The sequence below is a fragment of the Heterocephalus glaber genome, unplaced genomic scaffold (genome assembly GCF_053883595.1).
Source record: "Heterocephalus glaber isolate CG9 unplaced genomic scaffold, H.glaber_assembly_v1.0 deba00001523, whole genome shotgun sequence".
Taxonomy (NCBI): Eukaryota; Metazoa; Chordata; class Mammalia; order Rodentia; family Bathyergidae; genus Heterocephalus; species Heterocephalus glaber.
The window spans coordinates 29,899,162-29,915,453 of NW_028258327.1; the positions used below are offsets into that span (position 1 = coordinate 29,899,162).

At 38.5% G+C, this 16,292-nt stretch overlaps 1 protein-coding gene across 15 annotated transcripts in view; it reads right to left on the reverse strand.

Moving 5' to 3' along the window:
• Window positions 1-16,292, reverse strand: part of Pkhd1 (PKHD1 ciliary IPT domain containing fibrocystin/polyductin) — a 513,180-nt gene that overhangs the window by 295,053 nt on the left and 201,835 nt on the right. For all 15 annotated transcript variants that reach the window (XR_015441583.1, XM_087188170.1, XM_087188168.1 and 12 more), the window contains 6 exons: window positions 16,082-16,292; window positions 15,547-15,704; window positions 13,217-13,408; window positions 9,755-9,880; window positions 7,306-7,362; window positions 6,912-7,042 (listed from right to left, as the gene is read on the reverse strand). Coding sequence is in view for 14 of the 15 variants with exons in the window: in XM_087188170.1 (XP_087044296.1) it covers window positions 6,912-7,042; window positions 7,306-7,362; window positions 9,755-9,880; window positions 13,217-13,408; window positions 15,547-15,704; window positions 16,082-16,292 (875 nt within the window). In the remaining variant the exon portion in view is untranslated. The remainder of the gene's footprint in view (window positions 1-6,911; window positions 7,043-7,305; window positions 7,363-9,754; window positions 9,881-13,216; window positions 13,409-15,546; window positions 15,705-16,081) is intronic.

Genomic DNA, 16,292 nt, shown 5'->3' on the forward strand with positions numbered 1-16,292 from the left:
GCTCATAGGGGAAGCTTTTGGGAAGTGACTGGATCATAATTGTGTGATACTGGCTCATGGATGTGTGACACTGGATTACTCAACTGATGGGCTGTGGTTATGTGTGATACTGGGAGGTGAGAGGGAGGAGGTGAGGCCTTGAGGGTATGGCTTGGAAAGATATTGATTGCTCTCTGCTTCCTGCCATGAACTGTTTCTCCTCTTCATGACTACCTCCCTTGGAACCATCCCAACTGTGGACTGAAACCTCTACAAACTGTGAGCCAAAATAAATCTCTCTGCCTTTAACTTTCAGGTGTTGGGTTTTTTGCCTTAGCAACAAGACAGTAACTAAGACTTAGGGGAACAGTACTGTGCATCTTGAGCACTGTAAGGTGGTCTGAAGGTTCTGATGCAGCTGATCTCTGACCTCACAAGGAGAACTGCTTTTCTGGAGCCCATTAAGAAAGTAAACCTGGACAGTCTAGTTACACAGAGTCCTAGAAGATGTTCAAAGAGGAGAGACACTAGCAGGTCTCCATTTCCTGCTGATTTTACCATGAGTTGCTTTGAGAACCCACTGTAAATGGAAACCATGACAAAAAACTGAAGGAGGAAAGAAACCTAGGAAACCAGGATGAGAATCTAAAAGCCTGTCCAGCTCAGTACAACCTACAGTTATATCCAATCATTTTGTTTTCCTTAGTGATATTTCTTTTTTGAAATTATGAACAAGCATCATCATCATCACAATAACACTTGTAGAGAAAGTTTATAAAAAAGCCACTACAGTCCAGGTACCAGATTCTACAGTGTCTTTCATTTGCACAATTCTATGAGTTATATATTATTATTACAGTTGTCACAGCAAAGAAACCGAAGCTCAGGGATGTTGAGTAACTTTCTGAAAGTCATAAAATCAATAGATGTCAAAGCAACTCCACCCAAGCCCAAGTCTGGAAATGTCAGAGACTTCAGTCTAGGATAGAAGAACAAAGGCCAGACTCAGAGTCAAGATGCTGAAGGATAGCATACAAGTAAAGCAACATAAACTGTAGAATACAAAGTCCTATGACCAGGATAGGAGCAGAATAGGCATTTTCTGTGGCCTCTTCAGAAGTGGACATCACATACTGAGCAATGCAGAAATCAGCGCATCAGGGGCATTCAAGCAAGAGAAATTAACTATTCAAGTAGGCTAGCTCTTTGAGATGTGTGTCTGTAATCACAAGGGAAAAAGTAAGTTAACTTTTTTAGGTACCAGTAACCTGCTGGACAGGACTGGGGTAATATTTTTGATATTGTTACATAAATATGTTTCCCCAACAGTAGAGAGAATTTTCTAGGTCAGATTAAACTAAGGAGTTACTTTTTCACACCAAGAATACCAATAATATAAAATCCTTTCCACCTTACCACATGGCAAGAAAACCTTTCTTGGCTCAGGGCACGCATAGACATGGACAGGAGGCATTTCCCAAGAGTAGAAAAAAGAGGACATGACATTTGGATCCCTATATTGCTGGAATTTCTGGACCTTCCTCCTCCTTTAATGAACTTACATCCTTCTACTTATACTGTTTTCTATTTTCCATAGGTTGAGTAAACACATTTCATTCTATGGCTTTATTCTAGAGTAATATTTTTATTGACGTTAATTCCTAAATGAAAGAACTTGAGTCTTATTAAAGGTAATTCTCTGACCTATAGTGACATGTGGCAGTTACAAAGTAGCAGCACCCCTACAAAAGAGGATTTAAGGGGGTTGGAGGGGCAGCCCATGCAGACACAATCAGCAATAATCACCGCTGTTTACCAGACTTTAGCTTGTTATCTGCCACAGACCCAAAGATTATTTTTGCCTGGGTGTTTGTAAATAGACAATTAATCCTCATTTTTTTTACCGAATTACTGAATGTTCTTTTCTTTGTGGACTGGTCAGTCCACTCTCTACTGCACTTCATTATTTGAATTCTGAGCAGTTCTCCAATTTCCGGTGGCCATGTACAATTCTGGTCACATGTCTTTCCACATGGTACTCAGCAAAAGTGACTTTTGGGTTATCATTGATATATTAAGTTGAATTACACTCAAAATATTAACACAACTTCAGAGAATCCAGGCTATCTCTAAGACATTAATGATCCTGGGAGACATAGCCTAGTGTACTAGTTGTCAATCAAGGATAATCAGGGAACATTTGAAAATCTCCAGAGATATTTTTGAGGGTCACAATTAAAATGGTGGAAGAAACTGGTTTTGGTATTCAGTAAGTGGAGACCAGAGGTGTTGCTACACAGAGGACAGCTCCAACCCCAAAGGATCATCTGGCCCCAAATGGCAACTACCACAGCAGACATACCCTGTTCTACAGTCTACTGGAGCTATGTATTATTAAAATAACTCATGCTCACTTGTCAGTATTCTAGCTCCAAATTTTGTCAGAGTCTGTATCCCCAACCTAAATATAAAAACATAGTCCATTATAATAAAAATGCTTTAATAGTCTCTAAGAGAAGGGTATTTATATCTCTTAAAACAAGCAAAGCTGCCATTAGTCATTCCCAAAAATAACATTTACTAGCATTAAATCAATTATCTCAATTCTTCCCTTGTCCTAGAAAACAGGATATGCACTAATGAGTCTCAGCCACAGGAAGAATCCATCTCTGAGTTGGTAAATAAAAATGCCCAATAGATCTCTGCAGCACTTATAGATACACACAGCGACACCAGAGCCACTTTTCTCAGTTACGATTACACAACTCAAACGTTTCCCAGAACAGTACATATGTAGATCCACCTTCTAGATAACTTATGCCTAGTGGCTGTGTCTCCACTACACATGTGACCTACATCTGTGATCCATAGGTCTGAAGAATTGAGAACTGAAGGTCCGAGAAGGGGGTGGGAGGGTCCTTGAAGACCCACCTTTTCTGCAAATATACAAACAATGAGAAGTATACACTACAGGCTAAAAGTGATACTCTCACTTGGGCATGTACAGCTATTTCATTATTAGTGAAATGCTCATTGATTGCCAAGACTTTAGGAGAAGAATGTTTCCAACATTTCAAAAATGTATTCCAGGCCTGGGAATTTAGCTCAGTGGTTCCACTGCCTGCCTCACAAGTGCAAGGTCCCAAGTTCAATCCCCAATACCAAAAAAAAAAGTATTCCAGGAACTACATCCTTATTCATCACCATTGTCAGAAGAAGTGTTGGGAAAGCATGCATTTCCAGTGAATGAATGAATTTACTGACTCATCTGCCACAGTACCATTCACATTTATGGAACATCTGAGTGATCATATATAAATACTTTCCAAATGCACTGATAGTTGGGCAGGAGATCTCAAATGCAGTCTTTCCTTAACTGATAAGGCTCACTTTTCTTATGAAAAAAGCACATCAGCAGTCAGATCACATTACTTCCCAGCTCTTTCACTTGCAGTTCCAATTAGGTATGCTACAAATGATTCAGGAGGAAACCACACATTTATGCAGGCAGCCAGCGGCTTGTGGGGAAGGGTTTAAGGCAAGCAGGGAATTTTGTGTGGAAATCAATTCTTTGCAGAAGTCAATGTATTATGGACATTCAAGCAGGAGAGATTCCAGAGAGAAATTAACTGCCCAAGTAAGCCAGCTCCTTGAGGTGTGTGTCTATAGTCACCAGGAAAAAAAAAAGTGAGTTAACCCTTCAGGCAGCTCTTAAATATGCATTACCTATTGAGTGGAGAGAACTAGAGAACTGAGGCTGGGCCTTTAAACACAGTATTCCTTATGAAATTGATTCACAAACCAGAACAAATTCCCCTTAAATTAAATGAATGTCTCCAAAGGGCTCTTCTTTGGGGTTTTTCCACATTCTATCCTAAACAAGAGTCTGCTCCTAGGAAATTTCCAAGCACTACATAAACATGGGAAACTGAAACTCTTGAGTGTGAACTATCCTGCTGTCTGAGAGCAAAACCTTTCCAGCCTGAGGAGATGGAAATAGGATCATACAGATTTTGTGTTCTGGAAAGATGGACAGATACAAGGAACTTCTGTGAAAGAGGCCAGGGTCTCCGATGCTGGGGTTGCTGAGGGAAAGCAGGCTGGGCATGGAGTCCTCTCAGAGGGTACAGGGATGCAGGAGTGTGCAAAGGAGGAATGTCATAGGGCACTAGAGACTCAAACACAATACTACATGTGAGTCCTCACTGGTAAGATGGCACAGAGCTCAGATTTTGCTCCTCAAAGAAACTGCCCTGGATGTAATTCAACAGCAGCCTGGGCAGGAGGACAGCAGACCACTTGTAGATGGAAAACAAAGGAAATGCTGCACTTCAAATCCCTTTGTACTCTGCAGGGTTGAAGGTAAATGAACTGTAACAGCAACTCACTAGAAGCCAAGGTGAATTCCTTTCCTTGTAGCTACCCAGACAAGATGATTAGGCCATCTTCTTCAATTAAGACCATCACACCAATGTAATGTCTTGGTTTTGACACTGTTTCATGACCCTGGATATGTTATCATTGGAGGAAGCTGGGTAAAGGGCACATAGGAACTGTTACATTTTTACAACTTCTTGGAAGTCTGGAATCATTTCAAAATTAAAAGTTTATAGTAACAAAGACAATCCTGATTAATCACAGGAATGCAATGACATACAAGGCTTGAGTACATTCCCTGAAGGAGATTTCCAACCTGAACCAGCGACACAGCAGGACACGAAAGCCATCACCAATGAAACAGCTCCTCGATCTCCTGAACCCCAGAACTACCTGGGGTGGGGCAGGTCTCTCCACCACATCTCTTTCTGTTCCACACGTTGCACACATGCACACAAATATATACATGTTGCTATTATTCTCAACTCCTCATTATTATTTTGGAATAAAGGTATATCTCTAGAATATATTCATCAAAATACTAAGGGTATCACCCACACAGGACATTCTTAATAAACACTAATGTCCCACTTGCTCAATGACTAAAATGACCTTCATGAGCCCTAAAGGTCAAAAGAAGTTCATAGCTTTTATGTTTTTCTACATCTTCCCTGCTATCTCTTGCACCTTTAATGATGGCACATTCTAGAAAACAGAATTTAAAAAGCCACAGTATAACAGAAAGGTAGTGGGACAACTGAAAAAACTGAGCTGAACTTCACAAGATTTAACACTAACAGATAAGTTCCATAGGATTCAAATGCTGCCACTGATTAAAATTATCTTTGTCATCAAAATTATTTTGGAATATTAGAATCTCTTTTGTCTTTCTCCTTCCTTCCCATTCTTTGATTATAGATTTATACTAACATTCATTCATTATATTCAGCACATTTTTATTGAGCAATGTTTTAGAGATTGTGCTAGGGCCTACAAGCTAATAAGCAAATGAAAAGAGAACTACAAAATCTTAAGGTTGCTAAAGATGAATACGTTAGAAATATGCCTAGTGAATCTATTATCAACTTACCCCCAACATAACATTCTCAAAACATATGCATTGCGTTTTTAAAGTTTTGTAAATTGCTATATATAGAAGAGGAAAGACGCAAATGGATAGATGTGGAAGGTATTCGAAGACAGAGAAAATAGCTAGTTCTAGACAATTTTCCCATTTCTGGCTGGGTATTTTTCTACAGGTCAGCCCACAAAGGCTAAGGTGACCCAGTAGCTTTTCAGATGGCTCCTGGCTCGTAGCCAATTCCTCTTCTTCCTAGCAGCAAGTGGCCAGGACAAGGACATCTGTCCTGGAGACAATGCAGTACTCAGCCAGAGAGATAGGTATCCCAGCTTCATGCAAGAGGATGAGCTGGTCAACCCTGATGGTGTCCTTCCCAATAGACATTTCAAGGTAGTCAGGACTGCTACCCAGGAAAGAGCACATAAACATGGTGCATGAGGCCCCAAAGCTTTTGGCAAACTATGCAACAAGCCCTGAAGTCAAGTTAAATGCAACTTGCCTAGATTTGGATTTCTTACAATCCATGCAGTTCTGCCTCCATTCCTTACTGACATATTAGCCACCCCTATTAGGCACCTAAAATGGTGTGTAAGTGCTGTGCTCAGCGTAAGTGCTATTAAGAGTCTAAGGAGGGTTGAACAGATAACCACAACTTTTATGAGGGTGGGTGATTCAGCTGGAGGTAATTAAACATAGATGATCAGTGAGAAAGACACTAATCCTCTGAATTCCTCAGAAACATGACATAATTGTCCTGATACAATAGATCCTCAGAGCAGTGTCCTGAAAGAAAGAGGCCCTTAACCACTTCCATGGATGGTCCATGAGATAAAAGAATTGGAAAAGGGAAAAAAAATGCTCTTCCATTGTTCTGATGCAATTCCTCATTCTCAAATCTATGATTAAGCTGTACAGCTAAGTGTACAGTTAACTGTAATTTAATTTCATAAAGTGGTTAAAATTTTCCCAAGAGAAATTAATGTTAAGTTGCATTAAATAATGATAAAAAATTAAGATCATCAAAGAATCCTATATCCTCCTAAAAATCTTACATGATCTCATACACCTCATGATTCAGTCTGAAACACTGTTATAAGGAAATGATATATCCACATTAACATAGTAAGAGAGTAAAAGCAATTGGTACTAGAATCAGAAGAAATAAAATCAGCATCCATGGTGGGTAATTCAGGAAGATACTCATAGTTTGCATTAATCTAAATAGCCAGAAAATGATTAATATTTACTTTGTTTGCTCCATATAGGCATTTCTTCAAAGAGGCTTTATAGGAATACTCAGAAAATGATTGTAGTTATTCTAAAGTTTAATGCAGTCATAAATTAATTTCTTGATATTAATGTGTGGCAAGCAATCATTTCAAACCATATCACTGACACTGCTGCTCCAGTGTGCATTTGGAATGAATTTTATGCCCTCTCAGCTGTGACCCTCTGGTGGAGCTGAAGCTCTTACCTCTATAACGTTGTTGGGACTGCTGATGTAGATGCCAGATGGTGTCAACATTTCAGGACTGGAGAGACCCTCGGCACCAGAAACATTGATTATCACGTTGTTTCTTACTATATTCCCCTGTTCTGACCAGCCTAGTTTTTAAAAACAAATAAAACCCAAGGATTTACAAATACAGTTAAAATTTACACAACCCAACACTTTTGCTTCTACTAATATACATCCCAGTTCATGTAATATATTTCATATAAATGTGTATATGTTTGTGTACAGCTTTAGAAGATATTTAGCTCAACAAATTTAAAATATCTAACATTTTGCCATCAGATCTTCTTATAAAATACATGACCACTATAAATGGATTGTTATAGATTTAAAAATCAGTTTACATATTTACCATGTTTTCTTCCAGGAATAAACTCCCAAGGGATATAGCTTATCTCCATATATGTCCCTGAGAACAAAAGACTATGTTACTTCAGAACATCTGATGCCACTCAGGAAAACAAGAGACACTGCAACAGTATTTATTCTTTGAGTGTTGGCTGTTTTGATTTTTTTTTGTGTGTGTTTTTATCTATAAACTAAACAAAGAGATATAGATCATATGGACTTTTAGTTCAAGAGTATCATGGGTCAAAGGTTCACTTTCAATAAAATGAAGAGCAGAGAAATACATCTTTTATTTTACTTCCTAGATGGAGTCTAAGTGACCGTCTCCTCTGTCAAATTCTTTGTCAGCCTCAGCCTTGTTCTTAGGTTTTCAAATTGACCACCAGCTATCTACATCCTTCCCTCTTCCCCTTGAAGGTCTAGAATGTTCTGGAGGAACAGGCTGGATGAGACCAGAGACCCTCACACACAGTGAAAGAGTAGAAGAGCACACGTGGGCCATGAGATACAGAGATGAGTCACTTGAGAGATAGTGACAGGGAGCAGGCGCACAGAACCCCTTATGAGATCCTCAGTCTTTGTGTACCTCTGTCTCCTATGTCATTTCATGAGTCTGGATGTACAAAGTTGTTAAGATAGAGTACTTTACCTATAGCATAATAATAACAAATATTTTAATTCCTCATTTGCAATACATTCGAGGTTAGGAGTCTATAATTTGCAATATCCAAGACCAAAAATGTTCTTTCTCTTGCATGGCTAATGTCTATCTCATCTCTTTGTTTTCTGCTAAAAGAATATTGTTAGGATATCTTCCTGAATTACTGCCAGAGGTTTTGTTCCTTACACAGACAAAAGTGACACTAAGCAAAGTCAATCCTACATGTGCTACTTTGCCTTCCTTGTGTATGTCTTTTTCTAATCATCATATTTTTCAGTCCCTGATAACCTCAAGTATCAGCTCTGCCTCTTAGAGCTTGAGTAAAGCAAGTTCATATGACCGATATTTCCTTGGTAAACAGTTTCCCTCTCAGGATTAGAAGCTTTGCAGCCTTTATTTTGTTTTGATTTTTTGAGACAGGGTCCCACAAAGTAATCTAGGCTAGCCTTGAACTCATGATGTACCCCAGGCTGGCCGTAAATTTGTGATCCTCTTGCTTCAGCCTCCCAAGACTTGGTATTACTAGTGTTAACCACCATGTCCACATAGAAACTTTGAAGCATTTATCTCAACAGATTGTTCTTAAATAAAATGTACATTTGGGCCAGGTATTTAGCTCAGTGGTTCTGGTGCCTGCCTCACAAGTGCAAGGTCCTGAGTACAATCCCCAGAACCAAAAAAAAAAAAAATGTACATTTCCCCCAATAATATCAGAGTTAATTTAAATATAAAAATCTATTTACCAAATAGAATTATATTCTTCCTTTTAGTGAACCTGATTTGCTTTATCATTTGGATACAACCAGAGACCCTTTGCTCATTTATTCATTCATTTCTTTCAACTGACAGACCTACAATGTATGAGTTAATATGCTAAATGCTAAGTAAACAATGTCCTCATGGAATCTGGTGGTAAAGTGATGATAATCAGATGATCAGAAACATGACATATTTTACAGCAAGAAGTGCTGATTGGTGCTTAAAGAGCTTAAACGGAAGGACTAAACTTGGGGGTATTGTGGGGTGAATCTGAGACTGAGTAGCTTGAACAAAGAAAAAGAGCTAAGCAAAATCCTGAGACTAAAGAAAGTATGGTTTTTTTTGAAAGGATAAAATGAAATAGATCAGTGTCACTAGAGTACAGAGGGAGAGAAAAAGAGCAAGACAAGTTTACAGAGATTAACAGAGACAAAAAAAATCACTGAAGCAATCTTTCAAACTATATTAAAATCTTTGTTTATATTCTAACAGCAATAAGAAACTCTTAAAGGGTTTTAAGGGGAGGAATGATATGATACAACTTCAGACTTTTCTAGATTTTGCAATGAACTGTAAGAGACAAAAAGTGAAAACAAGTCACCAGTTAAAAGATTCTGAATCATGAATGTCTTCCCAAGCCACAAGAGCAACTAAGGACAGAGTTAAAGACTTTTTAAGCCTTTGGCTAACATTCAAGTGTGACAGATTCATTCAAGTTTGTGAGACTGTACATGCACATATTTAAGTGACTTAACATTATTGTGAAAATATCTGGCAGTAAGCTTTAAACCTCCCATTTTATATTTGTTAACCTGAACTAAAACTTTGAAAGATCAATTTCTTATTTATAAAGTTTAGTAAGTCAATCAGTGATGACTACATTTAAGTTCAGAATTTTTAACCATGGCATACTTGTAAGGTTCAGAAAGCCAAAATTTTATAAATTGGGAATTAAAGATTTGGGGAAAATTCTCTGAAAAAACTAGGCATCCTTCTCAAGCATGCAGAAATTTAACAAGCTCCTTCTACTTACCAACCAGCAGTGCATGGCCTAAAATCTTATAGATCACATTACTGTCCACCTCCAGGCCCCAGGTCCTGCCCAGGTCTAGACCTCTGCTGAAAGAGCTCCAAACTGTGCAGCCCCTGATGTAGGAACCTGAACAAGAAAGAGTAAGGTGGAAATCACAACTAGATCTCACACACTCCTTGGATTCTGCTGACCATATCCAAAGTAAGCTATGCCATAACTAAAAATATCTTCCTGATAACAAGAAAACTCAAAAGTTGAGTTGGAAGGGGCAATTAAATCAGGAAAATGGGCAACTCAGGCTAATGGTCCTCAAATATAAACAGGTTGAAATCCAAGGATTAAGTCTCAGAAAAGAAAATCATCAGAGAAAAAGAAAGTATGGCCAAACCACAAAAGAACCCATGGCTGTCAGGATTTCCACCTGACTACCAGGTTTGGCGGAAATTCTCATCCCAATATGGTAAATGAGAGGGTAAGGACTATGGAGAGTAATGCTTATGGATAAACTCTGATCTTTGAAAGCTACATCTTGATAAGGAGGTGTCATCATTACTTCTTGAGCTATATCTTATAAACAAATTAATATCTGTAACTTGCAAAGCAGTGACAGTCTTAGCCCAAGATGGACAGAGATTTCTATTCCAAATTGTTAGCAAATCCTGGTAATCATGGCTCTTACATTTGAATATGGAAAGTTTATGAAGTTAGAGGGAAAGTATCCTCTGTAATGCTAAAAAGAATCAACATTTAGGAAAATCACTGGATCTAGTCTTTATATCTCTGGCCCTTGAACTGGATTATACAGCCTAGATCAGTCAATGAATAAATATTCCCTGATAATCAACTATAGTCACACTGCACTTGATGTCATTTCAGTCAGTGATTGGCTGCATATACAGTGGTGGGCCCATGAAATATAATGGAATGAGAAGCTCCTATCACAACAGGACAGCAGTCAAAATTTTGAAGCACAATACATTATTTATGTGTTTGTGGTGATGCTGGCAAAAAAAAAAAAAACCTACTGCACTACCAGTAATGTAAAAGTACACCACATATAATTATGTAGCATACATAACACTTAATAATGACAATAAATGACTGTGTAACTGGTTTATGTGTTTACTCTATTATTTTAGAGTGTATTCCTTTACTTATAAAAATAAAAAACTTTTCCATAAAACAGTATGCTATGTTATGCCAACAGTAGCTTCATACATCTCATGTTTTCCTCTTTTCTTGATTGCATGGAGAAGCCACTGGACATTGTTGATCTACACCATCAAGGTTTGTATAAGAGCACTCTATGATATTCACATGGTGACAAAATCGCCTAATGACACATTTCTCAAAATGTACCCTCATGGATAAAAAATGCATGACTTTATATTTTAGGGATTGTGCAGTAAGTTACAGATATAAATATGAGCAAAACTAAGTAGACTCATATTTGTGTATCTTCAACCGGGTGGAGGAAAATTTATTATTTGGATAATAAAATATATATCCATATAAAGGAGCCTAGTATTATTACCAGGAAGGGAGAGAGATATATGATGCCATATATCTAGGATACTGGTTTATAGAATATTTTGAAAATTGGAACTACCCAGAAAATTCTCAATTATAATGTCTTATAGACAGTGGATCTCTAATTTCCCTCAATCTCAGCTCCCTTAGTAGTAGGGATCCTTATATTACTTACAAAGGATCCACTCTATTAATTAACCCACCCAAACCTACTTTTTTCAGAAACATTACCTGCTACAGATGATTTCCTAACTCTGAATCTCCAGGATATGATCCCATCATAATTTGCCTGTCCATTTGGACAACCAATAAGAACTAATATATCTGAGTAGCTCTTATGGGTAGAATTCAAGAACTGGTAAACCCTTTAAAGTACTGTGCAAAGATTCCAGTTCCTTCCAACTCTAGGGGCTGGGTGCAATTGGCCACACAGGATAAAAGATTCTTTGGTGTAAACATGCCAGAAGTCTCTGACACCAGGTTTAATGTTTTATTCCTTGTTATATAAAGAAATATATTTTTATTTCAACAGGGACTTCTAGAGGATAATATCTTAATGCAGTGATTTCTAAAAATATGCATTAAATCCTTTTATCAAACAAAATCAAATATATAGAAATTGATTAAAAGGGTACCTACTCCATAAAAAAGGTTAGGTAAAATCAGTGAATTTTGAAGAAGAGGGGTTCATTATGTCCAAATGATAACTTGTGTGTGATTATAACCCTCTCTTTCACTGGCATCTGCATCAAATATTCTGCATGCAGGTGACAACCAAAGTACTCGAGAGAAGGACACAAAAGTACCCGTTGACCCAAAGTAGTAGGAAAGGGACCATGTTAAGAAGTATCAACCTAAATGACTGGAATAAATAAAGAAATAGCTAGCAAATTAGGATAGACACCCAAGATATGCAGATGATTTGAAAAGAGGAAAAAAAAACTGTAGTTGGCTAGCAAGAGACTCTGCTCTTAATAGTTTCAAGGCTCACTCTGTCATTCATTACCCATTGAAACTCTAGTAAAGGTTCAACCCTATTTCTCCAGCCCCATGGGCAACACATGTTGACCTGATGTCTTTTGCTCAGGCATCAACCTTTGAATCTCCTAGAGCAGCACCCTTTAAACAAAGGCAAAACATGAAAGCGTGAGTATTAGATGTGTTGGGGAATTGGAGGATCACTCAGAAATGGAGCTCTTGTTCTCATTACTTAGCATCTGTACCTCTTCCTCTCTGCATATCAGCTTTGTTGTTAGGGTTGCATCCTGGAAGCTCCTACATCTCTCTGACCTCAGTTTCAGAACTTTTATTAGTACATCTGGCCATATTCTTTTCTTCTGGTTCCGATTTTATTTTTCCCTGAGTGGTTCTCACCTGAAATTGATGCTTCATGCTCATTTCTGTATCTGCAGCTTTAGCCAAGCTCTGCACACCTGTCTGCTCCATGTTCCCAGGAAAAGTACCTTCGTCTCAGCTCTTCCTCTGCCATGCTCTGAGGCAGAAGACTCCTCCAAGTTGGACAACTTCACATAGAAATGCCTTTTCCTCTGCCTGGACTCCCATAGTGTTGATTATCTATGCTGTTCGATGTCAGTTTGCCTACAGTCACAGCACTGGTAAGTGGTAGTGGCAAGATTCAGGGCACAAGGCTGTGCAGCTCTCTCCACATATCAGTGATGTTTCTCAAATTTTACTCCTGAACTGACTCCTTCCAGAATAATAAGCTGAGCATGTTTAAAATTCAGATACCTAGGCTCAACTTTAAACTCTACAAATGATTTTTTGGGTACACTAAAGTTGAAAAATGCTGATGTTGAATATAAAGTAGTATCCATCTACAAATCCCTCAAATCCCACAAATCCCCTATTATGTACAACCCATAAGTGCCTTAGGGGAGAAGACAGAAAGTAAGAAGTTTTTTGATCCCTTACCTCTCATTGCTCCCACCAGAGTGATGGAGCTCAGGTGCTTCCGGAAGGTTTGCCCCATGTCTTGGAATTGCACCCCCTTCAGCTGGACCCAGCTGGGCTCCTTTGGGAAAGACTGAATGATGACTCTGGCCCCCAGATCCCTGGATCCCAGCACCTTCTCACTCTTGGAATACAAACAGTGCTGCAGATTACCTGAAACACAGAATGAAGTCCAGGGACCTAGACCAGTAGAACACGCTTCAAGACAAATCTCTGTTTAGAAGGCACTTCCAGCACAATGGAAATCCATGATTATTTCTTTCATGTAATAATCTTATTTTTACTTTGATTCCCTTCTGTGGATTATTAATTAAAAGATCTGATCATCTCAGCATAACGTTGCTTTTATTATTTCCAGAAACCCTTAAAACAATCATCTTAATTACTGCACAAAGTGATAGATTATAACCCACAAATCCAACCTAAAGAGATGATTATTTCAACATAAGAGACCCTTGGAGAGAATGTACAGTAAGAGACCTTCTCACAACTTCTATTGCTACAGTGTTGGGACCTCAGGATCTACAGCACTTTCTGTAGACACAGGACATTTGGTGATGGGAACTAACCTCAGGATAGAGAAGAAATGATCTCCTGAATTGATTATTTATTATTCATGTTAATGAACCAAGGAAGTGGCAGTCATGCAAAACAATGTGTCATTCCACAGTGAATTTCAGAATCTAGCCATTTGCTTATACCGAAATGAATATATAAAAGGTAAATAAAGACATGCTTTACATTTGCATGCTTTATCATTTGCACCAGTAATCCATGACATTTTCAAATGGCCGGACTTCGTACTATAAGATTTAGCTAGCATGTTCCATACTTCAGTCCTGTGCAAAAGGCTAAGTGACTTATTCTAAGAATACTGTAGCTACATTTAAGATTTATGATGACATCAAGGATGTATTCTAGTAGGAGCTAACAGATTTCAAATAGCTCAAACCTTAATCTGGGCATGATGGTACATGGCTGTAATCTCAGTACTTGGGAGGCTGAGGCAGGAGGATCACTCTAAATTCAAGATCAGTCAGCCTGGGCTACATAGTGAGTTCAAGGCCACCCTGAACTAAAGAATAAGATCCTGGCTTGAAAAACCAAAATAAACCCAAAACGTTCAAATCCAGAGGCATGTTCTCATTGGTTACACGATCAAATTCAATGTTTTACAAAGTGTGATCTGAGAAAATCTGTATGAAAATTATCAAGTGGGTTTGAATGGTATGCAGATCCCAGTTTGGCAAAACTTTTAAAGTTTGCACTGAATCGATTCTAACCCACTGTTATTCGGACATAGTTTACGGAATGGCACATTTGTGAGTCAATGACTTGGATGGAGGAAGATGAGAAAAAATCTCTCTCCACACCCAAATACATTGCTACATTACACCTACTTGCAACTACATGCAGATGCCACCCAAATTTTTAACCTTAGCTTTGACATTTTTCTGAGTTTCAGACATTATTGGACATCTCTAGCATGTTGCTGGCCTGCCATCTCTGTTTCAACGCACACAAATTTAAACACATGATTATCATCCTCCCACCCCAAAACATGCTCCCTTTCCTATCTCAATAAATAGCCTCATCATCCATCCAGAGCTCATGCCTGGAAGTCATCCTTGACACCCGCCCCATCCTGGACCACAGTTGACAAATGATGTCTTCACAACATGTGAAAGCCTCATAATCTACAGCCTGAGAAACCAAAACATAACCTACTAAACTAACCATCCCTGAAATCGATGTTTAATAGGCACATCAGTGTGATTCAGTGCCTGCTATTTTGCTAGAAGATAAATGAACTTTTCCCAGGACTTACCCAAAGTATGTGGTAGGTCACTCACAAAACAAACCCCAAAAGGAGTGGGAGAGCAAGTCTAATCAATAAGAATATGCTCCCTGAGTCTATGATTCTGGCATTAGGGTTTCCTTGAAAATCTTAGAAGAAGCCTAGAATCAAAGTTAAGATTATATCTAACCTGGAAATGCAATTCAGCTCTCCAGTTTTAATTCTTTAACAGAATTTCCCCCCAGAAACTTAGTTAATTTATTATTTCTTTTGTCTTTTTTTTTTTTTGGTCTCTTTCACAAGTTTGTTTGGAAGTGAAGAGGGGAATGAAATGACAATTTGTCAAGAACATTCTGAAAATTACAGAATATCATGGACATCCAAAGATCAAAAGCTTATTCTATTTTGAAGGAAGTCAACCGCTGCATTACCATGTGCCACGTGGAAACATTCTTTTTCACTCATGAGACTTTCTAACAAAATATTTCTCTACCTTCTGGAACATTGGTCTCCTGGCATGAAGCTAGAAGCTTCCTTCTCTCATGGGTGAGATTTCCTTTTATGGTAATACTCCTGCTGAGCAGAGCAACTGTGGCCTTTAAAATTCGGTGCTCTCCAGCCACCCAGCTCTCTGTCCAGTTGTGAGAATATCTGAGAAAGAGAAAAGGAGGAGGGTATATCTGAGGACATCACTCCAAATCTTAGGAATCACAAGTCCTGAGATGATTAAAATTCTTCCTTTGAGATTTATTTCTTTAGCAACTCAAATACCAAAGACTGAGCAAACCATGTAAAAATGTAAAAATATGCTGATTATTGCACTGACCACTTGCTGTAAAATAGACTTCTAGTGCCTCACAAATTATCTGAGTTCTAAATCTTCAAATCATTCCATATTTTATAATTTTCTTATCAAAATGTCTAACATTTCTAATGTACAGCTACATCAGAAGACAAAATGTCCAGACTCTAATGCAGTTAGGATCTTGTCTTCTTCCATGTAACTTAGCCAAGCTGACCATCTATACCTCAGGGGTGACCTAAGATGGAGGTCTGCATGCTGCACGGTCTCCACGGTGACAATCTCTTCCAGTAGGCTGACACCTTCAACTCCTGTCCCACTGACAATGACAACTTCATCCCCTGGGTGCCAGTCCACAGCATCTTCCAGAGCCAACACCTTGTCTTCAGCACAGCTGGCTGTTCGAAGGTAGGTGACGGTTACTGCCGGTAGGGAAC